This window comes from Mirounga leonina, unplaced genomic scaffold (assembly GCF_011800145.1).
Source record: "Mirounga leonina isolate KUSES-001 unplaced genomic scaffold, KU_Mleo_1.0 Mir_154, whole genome shotgun sequence".
NCBI lineage: Eukaryota > Metazoa > Chordata > Mammalia > Carnivora > Phocidae > Mirounga > Mirounga leonina.
This window is the reverse complement of record NW_023270389.1, coordinates 25,595,597-25,611,732: the sequence shown is the minus strand read 5'-3', so window position 1 is coordinate 25,611,732 and position 16,136 is coordinate 25,595,597. Positions and strand designations below refer to the sequence as shown.

The 16,136-nt window shown below is 39.2% G+C and overlaps 1 protein-coding gene across 4 annotated transcripts in view; it reads left to right on the top strand.

Moving 5' to 3' along the window:
- The window catches only part of MDM4 (MDM4 regulator of p53), a 38,538-nt gene extending 22,689 nt beyond the window's left edge, over positions 1-15,849 (top strand). For 2 of the 4 annotated variants that reach the window (XM_035010240.1, XM_035010239.1), the window contains 7 exons: positions 1,195-1,250; positions 5,364-5,431; positions 6,162-6,261; positions 8,432-8,592; positions 10,439-10,588; positions 12,682-12,762; positions 15,157-15,849. In XM_035010240.1, the coding sequence (XP_034866131.1) occupies positions 1,195-1,250; positions 5,364-5,431; positions 6,162-6,261; positions 8,432-8,592; positions 10,439-10,588; positions 12,682-12,762; positions 15,157-15,732 (1,192 nt within the window). In that variant the 3' untranslated portion in view covers positions 15,733-15,849. Of the gene's footprint in view, positions 1-1,194; positions 1,251-5,363; positions 5,432-6,161; positions 6,327-8,431; positions 8,593-10,438; positions 10,589-12,681; positions 12,763-15,156 lie in introns of those variants that run through there. The other 2 variants (XR_004680217.1, XM_035010241.1) reach the window with 2 other exon arrangements.
- Positions 15,850-16,136: the final 287 nt, after the last annotated feature.

Sequence of the window (16,136 nt, the reverse complement as noted above, 5' to 3'; positions counted from 1 at the left end):
TCAGTCTCCATAGGATATTAATGGTTATTTATTCCTTTAGTCAATCAATATTTAAGGGCCTACATATGTCAGGTAACCTTTGAGGCCCTGAGAACGTGTTAGTGAGCAATGATCTCGGATTCTGCGGAGCTTAAAGAGCAGTGAGACAGTAGATGCTCTTCCCCATCTTAATCAGGATATCACACCAGCACATGGTAAAATTATACTGTGGGTGTTACAGACCAGAGGTACATGAAGCTGTGTTGGGGGTGGGATTTAGGGTCTTAGGGGTCAAGGTACAGTTCTTGAGGAAGTGCTATTTGAGCTGAGAGCTGCAGGATAGTGAGGAGAGAGAGGCGCTCTAGGAGAGTGTTGGAGAGCTTCTGGCAGATTGAATATCATGTGCAAAGGCCTGGGTAGGAGGAGCTTGATGTGGCTAGGTTAGAATTTTGTGAAGCAGCTGTTACAGAGAGGAAGAGTGAGCTGATTAGAGAAATGTAGCATTGCTGGGCAGTTTGAGGTCAAATGATGGGCTTCATAAGAATCACAGTAGAGGGGCGCCTGGGTGGCTCAGTCGGTTGGGCGTCTGCCTTCAGCTCAGGTCATGATCTCAGAGTCCTGGGATTGAGCCTGACGTCAGGCTCCCTGCTGTTCAGGGAGTCTGCTTCTCCCTCTTCCCCTAACCCCACTCATTCTCTCTCTTAAAAAAAAAGGAAAAAAGAATCACAGTAGAGCTTCTCTGACCTGTTGTGTGACTTTCTCCAGCTGCATGGGGTGTATATGGTTGTTATAGAGTCAAAAGCTAATTAGTAATTGAGAAGCCAGTGTTTTCTTTCTATAGCTTTGTGATGACTGTTTCTTCTGAGCTCATTTTGTCTTACTTTGGTTAAGACTACCTTCCACCCCTTCCTCAATTAAAATTGTAAAACTTAATTCCTAGTGGGAAGGAATGGTCTCCAAAGGAAATCTTGTGTTACTGTTAGCTAATTAAATAAAATGTAAATTAATTAGTTTCTTAATGGGGGCAGAGTAACACAAGCACTTGGACATGAATATCTTGACATTTAAATAATTACAAACAAACCTATTCTGGGGAAAACATTCTGCTTCTCCATGTGTTATAGAGAAAGTTGGAAAATCACGTATCAGATAGACCTGTAACGTTTTAATGGAAAACCATGACGTTATTAATATATTTTTTTTTCTCTCTGACAGCCCTCTCTATGATATGCTAAGAAAGAATCTTGTCACTTTAGCCTCTGCTACTACAGGTACGTCACATCCTATTTCTTCAGACTGTATCACAGCTTTGAGCTCAAGGGGGCAAATGATGGGAAAACAAGGAGGATCAAGATGGAAATGAAATGCTGTGTTGGCATGATTGGGAGGGATACCTGTCATACAGAATGTTACTGGGATGTTAACTTTTCACTGTGAAAAATTTCAAATATACTGAAAATAGATTAGTATAATGCCCATCTCTTAGACTTAGTAATTGTTAACATTTTGCCACATTTGCTTCATCTGGACATACTTTTTTTTTTTCTTAATTTTATTATTATTTTTTAATCTGGACATACTTCTAAAATCTCTAACAGATAAAGACCTTTTTCCTTTAAACATAACTACAGTGTCATTCTTACACCCAACAAAATTAATAATAATAAAGTAAATAGTAACTCCATAATACTATCCAATAGCCAGTGTATATATAGTTTACCCCCAGTCATCCCAGAAATGTCTTTTACATTTGGCTTGTTGAAATCAAGATCCAGACAAAGTCCACACATTGCACTTTGTTGATGTGTCTCTAAGCATCTTTATAAAACAATCCTCCTTTTATTTTTATGTCATTTATTTGTTGAAGAAATGAATCATTTGTCCTATAGAATTTCCCAAATTCTAGAGGTTGCAGATTATATTCTTGTGATGTTGTTTAACGTGTTTGTCTGTTTCTTCTATTTTCGGTAAGCTAGTAATGCTTGAATAGTTTCAAGTTTAAGTTTTTTGCTGAGAAGGTGTCATAGGTGGTGCTTTGTACATCTGTTCCATCACATCCAAGTTATGTAAGGTCCACTTGTCCCTCTTTCAGTGATGTTGATTCCATGGGCTCATGTGGTGTTCCTCTGATCCATCTGTTTGTCAGGGTCCCCCAAGAACCTTTCACCTAATGGTTTTAGCTTTCTGTTATATGAATGCCAATTTGTCCTAACACCCTTTGCTTGATTACATATATTTTAAATACTGCCTTTGAGTTTATTAGGTAGGTGCAGGAAGCGGGCTGCTTTGGGCTCTGAAGTATGATGTATTAGAGATCAATCAACTGGATATAACTTAAATGTAACCCTGTCTTTTACTCATTTCCAAATAATGAAACTTTTTTTTTTCTCCATTCCTCTGTGAAGCCCTTTTGTGAGCTTCAAATTAGATTTTAGGTAACCTTATCCTTTATTTTTATTTTTATTTTTTTAAAGATTTTATTTATTTATCTGAGAGAGAGAGAGACACAGCAAGAGAGGGAACACAAGCAGGGGGAGTGGGAGAGGGAGAAGCAGGCTTCCCGCGGAGCAGGGAGCCCGATGCGGGGCTCGATCCCAGGACCCTGGGATCATGACCTGAGCCGAAGGCAGACGCCTAACCGACTGAGCCACCCAGGCGCCCCTAACCTTATCCTTTAAAGAAAGCCCAAGTTTGTCATTCTTTCAGATTGGTTATCTTTTAATAGTTTAGTGAAACAAATAATTGAAAAGAATCCATTCCTAATAAAGATTTATGATTTAACGTGAGAGCAGAGAGACTGCTTTTGTATTGAAATGTGATTTTGAACTTACATTGAATTTTGGAGCCTGTTGACTTCATTGAGCCATTTGTCCACTTTGCCCACTTCAGCCAGCTGTAAATTTCTGTTGAGTGGGAAGGACTTGCAAATAATATGGTGCTTTATTGAAATTCAGTCACTTGTGAAATAGTAGGGCTTTCCTGGGATACTCACTGCAGGCTTGAAATACACAGAGGATTTTATATTTGCTGATCTGCTCTTTCAGTAGCATTTGTTTTCTGATTGATCTGTTCTCTGGATAACTCGAGTGGATGTAATTCTCACTTTTCCTCTCTCTCTCTCGCACTTGCAGCATTTAACATGCCATCTATTAAAATGAACAGTTTGATAACATTTCAGTTGATCCTCACAATAACCCTGTGAGGAAGGGCTGGAGATGATGAAACGGAGGGGTTTTTTTTGTTTTGTTTTGTTTTTGTTTTTTGCTTTTTTAATAGAATGAGTGATTTGTCCAAGATTAGTTGCCACTGATAATTGATAGAACAGATATTTCTGACTGACTGGTTCTTGCTCTTTTCATTGTACTACACATTGATGTCATAACAGAATTTGCCCCAATTTTTTTGAACACATTTTTCTCTCTGAACATTAAATCTTTAAAACATTTTGTTTGTTCTTAAACTTGTCACTTTGAAATAATTTTAGTTACAAAAAAGTAGTAAAAGTATAATAAAGAGTTCCAAGTATTCTTTACCCAGATTCCCCAAATGGTAACTAACATCTTATATAACCGTAGTACAATATTCAAAACCAGAATATTGCCCTGAAGTAATTATGATTGTCTGCTCTTGACTTGCACTTGCATTGGTGCCTGTAGTTGGTTATCTCTGTTGATCTGAATAAATTGGGTTGCATGTGTTTTATTTAAAAGGACAAATGAGAAAAATGTTTTCTATATCATCTGTTGTACACCTTTGCAAGTGAGTTAAACCTTTTATTTTGAAGGTTGAGAAAGTATTGTTTAAAGTAAAGGTGGTTGTTTAGGAATCATTTGTCCACATCTCCACATGTATACCAACAAAATGAAATGTATATGACAAACTTTATTTTACAATTCCTTTGTACATTGTGGTTTTCCCGATAATTTTTTTGCTTCTAAACATTTTATTTATTTTTTTAAAGATCTTATTTATTTATTTGAGAGAGTGTGAGAGAGAGAGAGAGCTTGCGCGCACGAGTGGGGGTAGGGGCAGGAGGAGAGGGAGAAGCAGACTCTCCGCTGAGCAGGGAGCCTGACGTGGGGCTCAGTCCTAGGACCTTGAGATCATGTCCTGAGCTGAAGGCAGATGCCCAATGGACTGAGCCACCCAGGCGCCCCTGCTTCTAAATGTTTTAACCTAAGGAAGATAGTAAGGTGTTAGAACTATAAATGACAGTAAGCAAGTTGCTTTATTAAAGAAATGCTTTATCTGCATCGTCTCGTTAGTTGATCTTTGAAGGTCACTGCGGTCAGAAAATGCTGTCTCTTAAACTTCTCAGTATTCTCCATTTACCTATTAAAATGCTTGTAGAAATCATGCTGTTTATAATTACAATTTTGAAATTGTTTGCTTTGTGCAAAATAACTGAATTATCAGACCAGTTGTAGGATCCGTATTCTTTTCTCTGGCAGTCTTTATTACGTGAGGATGAGGTTTTCCTTAAGTGTCTTATCTCTGGACCTGATAGTAGTTAATGAACCCAACCCTTGGTACACTTATTTGGGAACATTTCAGTTACATATAACCTCATATAATGAGCAGTCTAGGTTACTAAATTCTCTGCAGTTTGTCGTTTTCCTATAGCTCAGTTTTCATCTTCTGTTCTGCTTGAAAAGTTTCCACGTCCTTGAAATACATTTCTCTCAGACTATCTAAGAATTTCTCTCAGGTTATTGTTTTCTTTGCTTTTCATTGGCTTTGAGAAAAACTTTATCTGCTCTCCCTTCCTTCTTAGGAAATGTTTATAGTAAATGGGAAAAATAAAACTTGTTAATTAAAAACAACTACTCTATATTCAGGTTATGGGAGTTTAAGCCAGGAAATCATCATTGACACTTTAGAATATAAGTTTCCATGAGGTGCTATTGTGTGATGAAGGAAGTGGGGAAAATCCCAGATTTTCAGATTTCATAACCCTGTATAACTTTAACAGTTGAAAATAAAAATTAAAGGCCGAACTTTTTTTGCTGTTGTTTACAAGTTAGGCAGATTGAATAATAAAAAACCTGTGGGAAGAGATAATAAAAGATACTCTTCATTATTTCTTGGTTGGAATCACTTTCATATTAAAATTTGGAAGTTTGCCATGAACATTTTTTAGTTATTTTTCATTTTCTCCCAGATTACATTTTGGTAATACATTTTGAATATAGCCTATCATAGTCTTTGCCATTTTTACCAGTTTTAATTTTTCCCTTTTGGATGAGAGCCTTGTCCAGCCAGCACGGAGAAGTACATTTTTAGGGAGCAAACCTGGCTCCAGGGTTGTTTGCTGAGGTCCTTTTTATGTGGAAAGAATGGTTATTACCAGGGAAGGTTTTCCTTTTGTTTTACTTGCTATCCAGATGCCGCTCAGACTCTCGCTCTCGCACAGGATCACAGTATGGATATTCCAAGTCAAGACCAACTGAAGGTAAAATCACCACACGGTGACTTCTTTTGTTGTACAGAGTGGCCCCTTCTCTGTACCTATGGATCTTGGACTCCCAAGACCTTTCTCTGAATGTGGTAAGAATTTAATAAGAAAGGTTCTTGGGAGTTCACAGACCAGGGACAGAGTGAAACTTCTCTGTTCTGCCCATAACAGAGTTCCAGTCTCTGAATCTTTCTTTGGGATGTAGCACTTCTGATCTTCAGTTCCTCCAGTTGCATTTCCTTTGGGGTTTGTGTATGCCTGTGTGTGTGAGGTGTATGTATATAGGTGTTTGAGAAAACTGCTTTATTAGATTTTAACAGGCTTTTTGCAATTAAGTTCATGTCAGGCCATTCTTAAATCTTCTCCAGACCTGGGAAAACTTTACGATCATCTTGGTATATGCTGAGGGTTTCACATGTTTTCTGAATTATGCCTAATTTTGTAGTAGAGAGGCTTTACATCCATAGCCTGTTTTTAACAGTAGATTTTGGCCTTTTGTGCAGATATTTCTTTCCCCCCCAGGTTTGGGATTCTCTTAGCTCTGCTCCCAGTGGGTTAAGGAGAGATGTTGCCTTTATTTGATGATTGTTGTGAACTTCAGAGATCTCTTTCTTGTGCGTAACCCATTGTGCCGCACACTAACTGGTGAGCCAGAATGGAACTGCTACATCCCCTGGTCTCAGTCATTTTTACTGCACTAATAGACATCTTTCCCTTTTTCTTTCAGCAAAGTGCAGAAGAAAGTTCCAGTTCCAGGAAAAGAACGGAAGAAGGCAATATTCCTACACTGCCTACCTCACAACATAAATGCAGAAATTCTAGAGAAGGTAAGTTTTGGATTAAGGGTATACATTTTTTTTTTCTTTCTTTCTTTTATTGATGACTTGTAGAAATGACATTTATTCACATTAAGCACTGGCTGTAGTTGAGACCATTCTGTAGACAACTCAAAAAATAATACTGCACTTTCTTTGCATATGAAGTAGGAGGGGCATATGTCATACTTACTTCTCATTCTTTTCTAAAAACTTTTTCTTTACCCTAGTGACCATTGTTAACTTTGAAGAAGGTGGTAGTGCTCTCAGCAACCTGTGTTTACTGGGATGGAGCAAGACCTGTCCTTTGGCTGGCAGGCTAATAGAAGATCGCTACAGATTTATCAATTTGCCACCTAGTAAATCACCTGCCATGGCCTTTTAAATATTGACATACTTGTATATATTCAGTCTGGTTAGGATTTTTATTTTGATTTGTCTGCTTGAGGCAAAGGCTAATTTTTGTAGAGTTTTGAAGTTTGCAAAGATGATGCATACTTAGTCTGTCAGAGCCAAGAATGAGACCTCAGAAGCCTAGTAGTTCCTTTGCTCTTGGATGATAGTTCTCAGATCTTTGCCATCGATACTGGATATGCTATGGTCAGGTTAAATGAGTTAATCGATATTTTGAAAGTTTTCCCCAAGCTCTGCTTTATAAAGTATCTCCTAAAATTTTTTCTGTACAGGTATATAAAATCATAAATTACTCAGGTATTTTATGGCATGATAGTTTCTAGTTTCGGTACTGGCTCACACTTGGAGCAATGGCAGGTTAGACCTCTAGCAACATCTCAGAAAGTGATGCTGCTGTAATTGTCTTAGATGTTTAAAATTGAATCAGTTTATCATGCAACCGAATTTTGAGCTACCTAGTCACCTTGGAGTTTATTTCAGTCTGTATGGTATTAAATGTGTAATTTCTTCTTTAAATGCAGGTCCTTGCTTGTTTGCTACTCAGAAATAAAAGAATAGCCTATTCAAGAGACTGTATTTAGTTTGTGCTGTAAATTTTGAGAATAAAGAGCTTAGTATTTTCAGGAAAGTGTGTAGGTAGAAAGGACAGACTTTGTATACATGGAAAGGATATTTCTGTTCCCTTTACAAGATGTTAGAGGACTTGAAGAGACGAGGATAACTTTAATATGGCATCATCTCAGGAATTTGGGTTTCGATAATTGTAGTAATGAGTAAGTGAAAAGCTGAACTTTCCCCTGAACTTAATGGGCAGGGTTCAACATAATTTGTAAGTAGATAAGGTAATCTTTTGTTCTGACAGGGACCCATTTATTGCAAGTTTTCAAGCACGTGTACCTCAACACATTTAAGCACCTGTGGTTGCTATTGGTGTGGCTGGTGCATTGGGAAGAGGTAGAGGAGAGTGAGGAAGTAGGGAAAGATGATAGCACAACAAAAAAAGATTGGATGATGGGATGTTGTGGTAGCACCATACTTACGTTAGTAATCACCTTGAATGTCATTTGGATGTACAACATGAGATCTTTTACTTGGAATATGTGGTGCCTTCTTATGTTTTGGGTTTGCAATATTTCTAGATCTTAGATAACTCCAAAAGAGAGCCCATCGATCCAGAAAGGACATAGGTATAGATTTACTTAGACAACCTAGAGTTCAGTGTTTTATAATGGTTGTTACCTATCCAAACATGAATTCGTGAGAAACATCCCTAAATACGTAGCAGCGAGACTGCCTTGACAACCTTGTGGATGCCCATTCGGTCCGGACTGCCTTGCTTCTGTCTTTAGGTTCAGCCGCTCTGCTGCCACCATTTGCAGTTCATGGATCAGGCCATTATCGGGCATCATGTACTAGAGCAAGTCTTTTCTTCAGTTAATGCCGTGGTGTGAATGTTTAACATGGCAGTAAATAACCATTTCGAAATCCTCCTAGAACCATGTCATTGTTTGGATGTTTTCAGAGTTTAGATTGCTTGATAAATGATCATCTGCTTCTAGTGTCGTTACTTGCTTCATTAATGAATGAGGCCTAAATTTGAGAGGAGATCTGGGCTCTGTGACTGAGATATTTGATTTCTGTTTCTTTCACACTGGCTGTAGAAATTTCTTTTTACCTGCCTTATAAACGAGATTGTAATGTTACAAAGCGAGTTTTGATTCTTAGTGTTGTGTACATAGTTACTGTCCTTTCCATTTGACTGCTGTAGATGAAGACTTCATAAAAAACTTAACGCAAGATGAGACATCTAAGCTGGACCTTGGGTTTGAGGAGTGGGATGTAGCTGGGCTGCCTTGGTGGTTTTTAGGAAACCTGAGGAGCAACTATACACCTAGAAGTAATGGCTCGACTGATTTACAGACAAATCAGGTAAATGTCACATTTGAAGAGGAACTTTCTGGTTTTTTTTTTTTTTTTGAAAGAGTAACATTCTTGGTTACTCTTGACCACACATTGCATTCTGTAAGAATTCTCATTCAGCGCTATGACTTTAAGTACCATCTGTGTGCGTCTGCTGCTCAAATCCGTATCTGCAGCCCTGACCTCTTTTCTAAATGCCCAGCTTCTATATTCAGCTGCCTACTCCACACCTCCACTTAGATGATCTGACATTTAACATGTTCAAACCAGAGCTCTTGATTTTATTTTTAATTTTTTCTAAACATTACGGCCTTTCCTTTTTCACAAATCTACCTTCTATCCAGTTATTCCAGCCAGATCTAAAGGGATAGCATTGATTTCTGTATCTGTCATATGCCACATGCAGGTTATCAGTTCTTTATCCAAAACATATCCAAAATCTGACGACTTTTATTACTTCCGGTGTTATACTCTAATTCAAACCATAAGCATTCTGTTCCTTTATCTTATTTTATATTCTCTCTTGCATTTCTCACTTTGAAAAACTGTTATTTTGTTTATATATCTATTGCCTATTTACCCTTACTGAAATGAAAGTCCAGGGCTTTCACATTATTCATCACTTTATTCTCTTACCTAGTTCCTAGAACAGTATCTGACACGTAATAGGAATTCAGTGAGTATTTGCTCAGTAAATGAATGGATATAGAATAGTGGCAAAATAATACGTTTTCTCTTAGGAATAGTATAGAAAAGCATGTCATAAAATACCCATAGATGCGGGGGGCCTGGGTGGCTCTGTCGTTAAGCGTCTGCCTTCGGCTCAGGTCATGATCCCAGGGTCCTGGGATCGAGCCCCGCATTGGGCTCCCTGCTCGTGTTCCCTCTCTCGCTGTGTCTCTCTCTGTCAAATAAATAAATAAAATCTTAAAAAAAAAAATCCATAGATGAATGCAGAAAGAAGGGTTTTTTTGTTTTTTTGTTTTTTATGTTTTATTTATTTATTCATGAGAGTCAGAGAGAGAGAGAGAGAGAGAGAGGCAGAGGCAGAGGGAGAAGCAGGCTCCCCGCCTAGCAGGGAGCCCGATGCGGGACTCGATCCCAGGACCCTGGGATCATGACCTGAGCCGAAGGCAGACACTTAACCATCTGAGCCACCCAGGCGCCCCAGAAAGAAGGTTATATTTAAAGTCGTTTAGGAATTCAGAAAGAGTCAGGACAGAAGATTTGGGTTACCTTCAGTATTTCTTATATTTCAATAAACATTGTTTTTTTTAAAGATGTTATTTATTTATTTATTTGTTTGTTTAGAGAGAGCGAGAAGAGGGAGAGAGAGATCTCAAGCAGACTCTGTGCTGAGTGCAGAGCCTGACATGGGGCTCGATCTCATGACCTGAGCCAAAATCAAGAGTTGGATGCTTAATCGACTGAGCCACCCAGGTGTCTTTCAGTAAACATTATTGGCCATAAAGGAAATAATATATCACAGTTAATAGAATGTTTTCTAGGTTCTCAGAGTGTCACCTTTGGAAAGGAAATTTTGGGAACAGGTTCTGTTTAGTGGAGCAACTATGAGTCTTTAGCTTTTAAGCTTTTTGGTACTATTTCTCAGGTCTTATACCTGATTTACTGTTAAAATAGAAAATTCCTTGCCAGGCTCCCTATATCCATTCATTAGTTTATACATAGTTAGGTGCCAAGTAGTTATCTGTTGAATGAATAGATGTCCGCCGAAGAAAGGCTAGGTGTTTTTTGGAGGTATGTGAGGATCTTGAGTTTGGGGTTCATTTCTCTTGGTTCAATGTCACCGATAAGCCTCTGACTACGAAAACTCACATTTGTTTTTTTCTATTAGGATATAGGTACTGCCATTGTTTCAGACACCACAGATGATTTGTGGTTTTTGAATGAGTCTGTATCAGAGCAATTTGGTGTGGGAATAAAAGTTGAAGCTGCAGACACTGAACAAACAAGTGAAGAAGTAGGAAAAGTAAGAGACAAAAAGGTATGTTTGGAAAAATTTCACGTTGGTTGTATTTATGTGCACATAGTATAATCTGTTCAGATCTGGTATCCTGACCCTTTGTACCACAGATGACTTACATAATCCCCCCTTTTACTTTTATTGTTTTCCTGTATCCAGTTTTCAGGTTCACATTAAGTTAACCAACACTATCTTAAAAGTAGGGTAGGACTGCATGGGTAAAACTCCTCCTTCCTTAGAAGCAAGAAGCTGCCCCTTCCTCCTTGTCTAATCTCTCACTGTGGAGTTTTTGCTTCTGGAGACCTTGCTTTGCTAACAAGGCAAAGTTCAAAGTGGCTGTGGCAGCCTGTAGGGAAAAAAATTCTTACTTCTTGGACATCTCAGTGTCTTCCACAGTCACTCATACCTAAATGGGAATAGACAGGTGAGTTCTTCTTACATAAGTTGGAGTTTAAATAAGGGGAAAGAAGAGAGAACTCTGAATACACATAGTGGGAGCACAATAAAAGTCATATAAGCATGTGCTCAAGTCTCAAAAGAGATTGGACAGCAGATCCAATGCCTGACATTGACAAGATTCTCAGTAAATATCTATTGAGTAAGTATAACAAAACACAGATCTAAATAGGGTCATCTTTTTAATTTGAGGGATTTTCATAGTAATTTGGGTTCCTGAAGGATATTTTGATATGTTTATAGGCAGATCAACGCTTGGGTCCTGCTAGACTAGTTGTATGAGTGGCATTAGAAGGGACTCCAAGTGGCTGGAATGAAGACAAAGGTGACATTTGGAAACTTCCATTGAGAGAGATGGAACTTAAAATAGTTGAACTTGTGTGAGGAAGTTGACATACTGAGGTTCCTATTTGTATCGTAATTGATTTTATTCCATTCACTAGATCACAAAATAGGGTTTTAATTTTTAGAATTTTAAATTCTGAGTTAGAAAATTTAGAAGACACTTCCCACATTTCTTGACTTTCTGTTTCCTGGTCCACGGGCATTTTTTTTTTTTTTTTTAAGATTTATTTATTTATTGGGGCACCTGAGTGGCTCAGTCATTAAGCGGCTGCCTTCGGCTCAGGTCATGATCCCTGGGGTCCTGGGATCGAGCCCCGCATCGGGTTCCCTGCTTGGCGGGAAGCCTACTTCTCTCTCTCCCACTCCCCTCTGCTTGTGTTCTCTCTCTCACTGTGTCTCTCTCTGTCAAATAAATAAATAAAATCTTTAAAAAAAAAAAAAGATTTATTTATTTATTTGAGAGAGAGAGAGCATGAGCGGGGTGAGGGGCAGAGGGAGAAGCAGACTCCCCATCAAGCAAGGAGCCCGACGCGGGACTCGATCCCAGGACCCTGGGATCATGACCTGAGCCCAAGGCAGATGCTTAACTTACTGAGCCACCCAGGCGCCCCAGTGGGCATGTTTTTATGGGACAACCAGAGTATCACATAACTAGTTTTACTTTTGGATACGAAATTTACTTTTCATAAAATACTTTTCATTCTTCACATCTCAGTTCCTTATTTTACGTAGTGCTTTTCACTTCATTTTTTCATGCAGTCCTTATTCTTGTGAATGCTTGCATAAATTCTCAAGATAAAAAATTTCCACATTTAATGATTTGTAGCTTTTCTCCTCTACTACCGTTTATTTTCATTGAAGTCATACATATGGGTGCCCTCTTGTATTTGGTGAGCCTTCTGGGCACTTTTCAGTCATTTCTTCTATTGAGCTGCCAACTGGGTGTGCACAGAGTCATGTAAGCCATTTTCTTTTTTTTTTTTTTAAGATTTTATTTACTTTTTCAACAGAGAGAGACACAGCGAGAGAGGGAATACAAGCAGGGGGAGTGGGAGAGGGAGAAGCAGGCTTCCCGCGGAGCAGGGAGCCCGATGTGGGGCTCGATCCCAGGACTCTGGGATCATGACCTGAGCCGAAGGCAGACACTAAACAGCTGAGCCACCCAGGCACCCCAAGCCATTTTCTTTTCAAGTGCTAGTGATGGAGGCACAATTTGAGCTCTAAAATGAAGCTCTTCTGTCTTTTTTGCTCTCAGGTTATAGCCTCATCTAAACTAGGTGAACCTTACTAATGAGATGTCTTTGCCCTCGCAGGTGGTTGAAGTGGGAAAAAATGATGACCTTGAGGACTCTAAGTCCCTAAGTGATGATACTGATGTAGAAGTTACCTCCGAGGTATGAGTAGCTAGTAAAAAAGCTGTTTTGCACCACGTGCGTTTTCCAGTGTGAACGTTCCAGCAATGCACTTGTGTTGAAGAAGGCCATTTCCCCCGTTTCTATCTTGCTTTCCTTGGTGTTAAGACATATTGGCTTCTTTATATCTTGTTAGAGGTTTTTATTGGGATTTGGAGAAGAGGAGGATGAGTTGACCTAATCCTCTCTCCACCTTGAAAGGGGTGACTTAAATGCCTGTCTGTATGCCTTTCTCCCTGCTAACAAAATTCTTTGGACGTGATGCAGTGGATACACAGAGTTATTTAAAATAGTCCTATACTACTTTTCCCACTAAACAGCCCTCCATAATCCTAAAGATAGATCTGTAAGCTACCTAAAGTTCTTTCTCAAGAATAAAGATCATATTTTCACTGCTTTCTTAAAAACAAACCAGTGGGAAATGGCTTAATTTCCACACAGGTTTACATTAATGGAGGGCTAATAAATGAAGATGTAGTATTAAGCTATTGGGTATTAGGTGTGGATTTGTCACCAGATGTGACAACCGAGGTTTAGATTCAGACATACACCTTGCCTTTCTCTTTTCATGGTAGTTCCCCATTTTCCTTTCAGCACTTCCCTTGGCTCACTTGCTGGGAAGGGTGGTGGGGGAAGGAGAAGGGAGGGGATTTTACAGTTTGCTACTTGGGGATAGAAAAGTTGTAGGTTGTCTCTGGTGTTGATCCTCCCCCAACTCCCAGCCTGCCACTGTTGACCATTATGGTAATGCATTGTAAATTATCTGTCTGTGCATAGCTAAGTAATAAAATGGAATATATTGGTCCATTAAGTGTTCTTGACGATAATACAAATAGCAGAGATAAGTGTTTCCATCTTAATCAGACTTCTGTGGCTACTTGGGCCCAGAAAACCTATTAAGCAAATAGACTGTATTTCATCAAATCAAAGATGCCATTTAATTTAATAAGCCCTATTTATGTACTACTAAAGAAAAAAAAATGATGCCAATTAGACTATGACACACCATCAGTTACGAATTCCAAGTCTTTATGAAGTGCCTTTGAGATTCTGTATAGCATGAAATAGATGAGATGAGATCTGGGATCTTAAACTGGCAAGAATGTTTTGACGCTATCTAAAGACCACCAGTTTAACAAATGGTCGTGTCCCTGCCTCTTGGCCTAGGCAGTTGAGTTAGGCCTTCTAAACATGAAGTGTGCAGCCTTCATTCTGAAAGTAATCCAGTTTGCCTGTGTTAAATCACTGATCCTGTCAAAGCCAGGCAATTATCCACATTAAATACTCTTGACTTGTTCCAGGTAGCTACCTTTGCATTAAGTGAGGCATTTAAAATTCACTGAGCTCTAGTATCTCCTAATTTGAATATGGAGAAGTAGGAAAAAAGTTACCAGCATCCAAGGGCAAGAACATTCATTTTTCAGAGGGTAGGGTTTAGGCATACAACAGTTAGTGACCTCTGATCCTGAGAGCAGTGAGTAATGTAGTAGTTTTCAAACCTCATTTTTTTTTTTTTTTTTTTTTTTGGTAAAGATTTATTTATTTATTTGACGGAGAGCACAAGCACGGGGAGCAACAGGCAGAAAGAGAGAGGGAGAAGCAGGCTTCCCGCTGAGCAGGGAGCCTGATGCGGGGCTCAATCCCAGGACCCTGGGATCATGACCTGAGCCCTCGCAGACGCTTAACGACTGAGCTACCCAGGCTCCCCATTATTTTATTTTTTTTAAAGATTTTATTTATTTATTTGACAGAGACAGCGAGAGCAGGAACACAAGCAGGGGGAGTGGGAGAGGGAGAAGCAGGCTCCCCACAGAGCAGGGAGCCCGATGCGGGGCTCGATCCCAGGACCCTGGGATCATGACCTGAGCCGAAGGCAGATGCTTAACGACTGAGCCACCCAGGCGCCCCCAAACCTCATTTTAATTTTAGCTTCCTTTTTGCCAAATTTTATAACATTTCTTAATTAGTGGGAAGGAAAGAAAGTGTTATCTTTTCTTCATTCGTTAGCCTCTTGCTCAATAAAAGAGTAAGTTGTACAATGAGAAATGAACTAAAAAAGAAGGCAGCAGGGAAAAGCAAGCAATGTAAATTCCACCCAGACTAGACAAAATGCCAGAATAATGAATTTAACTTTCTTAAAGATAGCTATATCAAATTTTGACTTGAAATGGCGATTTTGTCACTGTCACTGTAAAACTTCTCTAGACTTTCTTACACATGGCTGTGGACTGTTCAGATGCGAGGCTAGACCACTGACGTGGAATGTCTGGACTCTCACTAGCTTGGTGAGATGATGACATTTGGCCTACCCTCCCTTTTTCTCAGCTTCACGGTCACCACTGCGTGAGTATTAATCGGCTGCACTTGTCGTTGTAGGATGAGTGGCAGTGTACTGAGTGCAAGAAATTTAACTCTCCAAGCAAGAGGTACTGTTTTCGTTGCTGGGCGTTGAGGAAGGATTGGTATTCGGATTGTTCTAAGTTAACCCATTCTCTCTCCACGTCTGATATCACTGCCATACCTGAAAAGAAGGAAAATGAAGGAATTGACGTCCCTGATTGCCGAAGAACCATATCAGCTCCAGTTGTTAGACCGAAAGATGTATATACAAAGGAAGAGAAAAACCCCAAACTTTTTGATCCCTGCAGCTCAGTAGAATTCTTGGATTTGGCCCACAGTTCGGAAAGCCAGGAAACCGTATCAAGCCTGGGAGAGCAATCAGATAGCCTTTTCGAGCAGAGAACAGGTACAGAAAACGTGGAGGATTGCCAGAATCTCTTGAAGCCGTGTAGTCTGTGTGAGAAAAGACCACGGGATGGGAACATTATTCATGGGAGGACGGGGCATCTTGTCACTTGTTTTCACTGTGCCAGAAGATTGAAGAAGGCTGGGGCTTCATGCCCTATTTGCAAGAAGGAGATTCAGTTGGTTATTAAGGTTTTTATAGCATAGCTGACTCCATGAATTGCAGAGAAATATTAACGGGCTACATATGTATCAAAATGTCAGTATTGAGCATCTCCACTCGGTGTAACCCACTGCATCTGTTTATTTATTTATGTAAACATCCGTGTGTCGCAACATTTTTCTTTCTACACTTAGAGGGAATTTGAGAATGAGTTCTTTAGAACTAGATTATCAGTTTGGGGCACTCCCATTAGTATGAAAAGGTGCGTTAATCACTTCATTCTCTCTTTAAAGATGAGGATCTGGGAGAAAGCAACTGTCAGTACAAACAAAAGTACTTTAATTCGTTCACTTACCCAGTTACTTGAAGATTTAGTATTTCTCCAATTAATTTTATTCCCTCTTCTTTTTTTCTGTTAGGGAGTGTTCTTCAATTAATTTTATTCCCT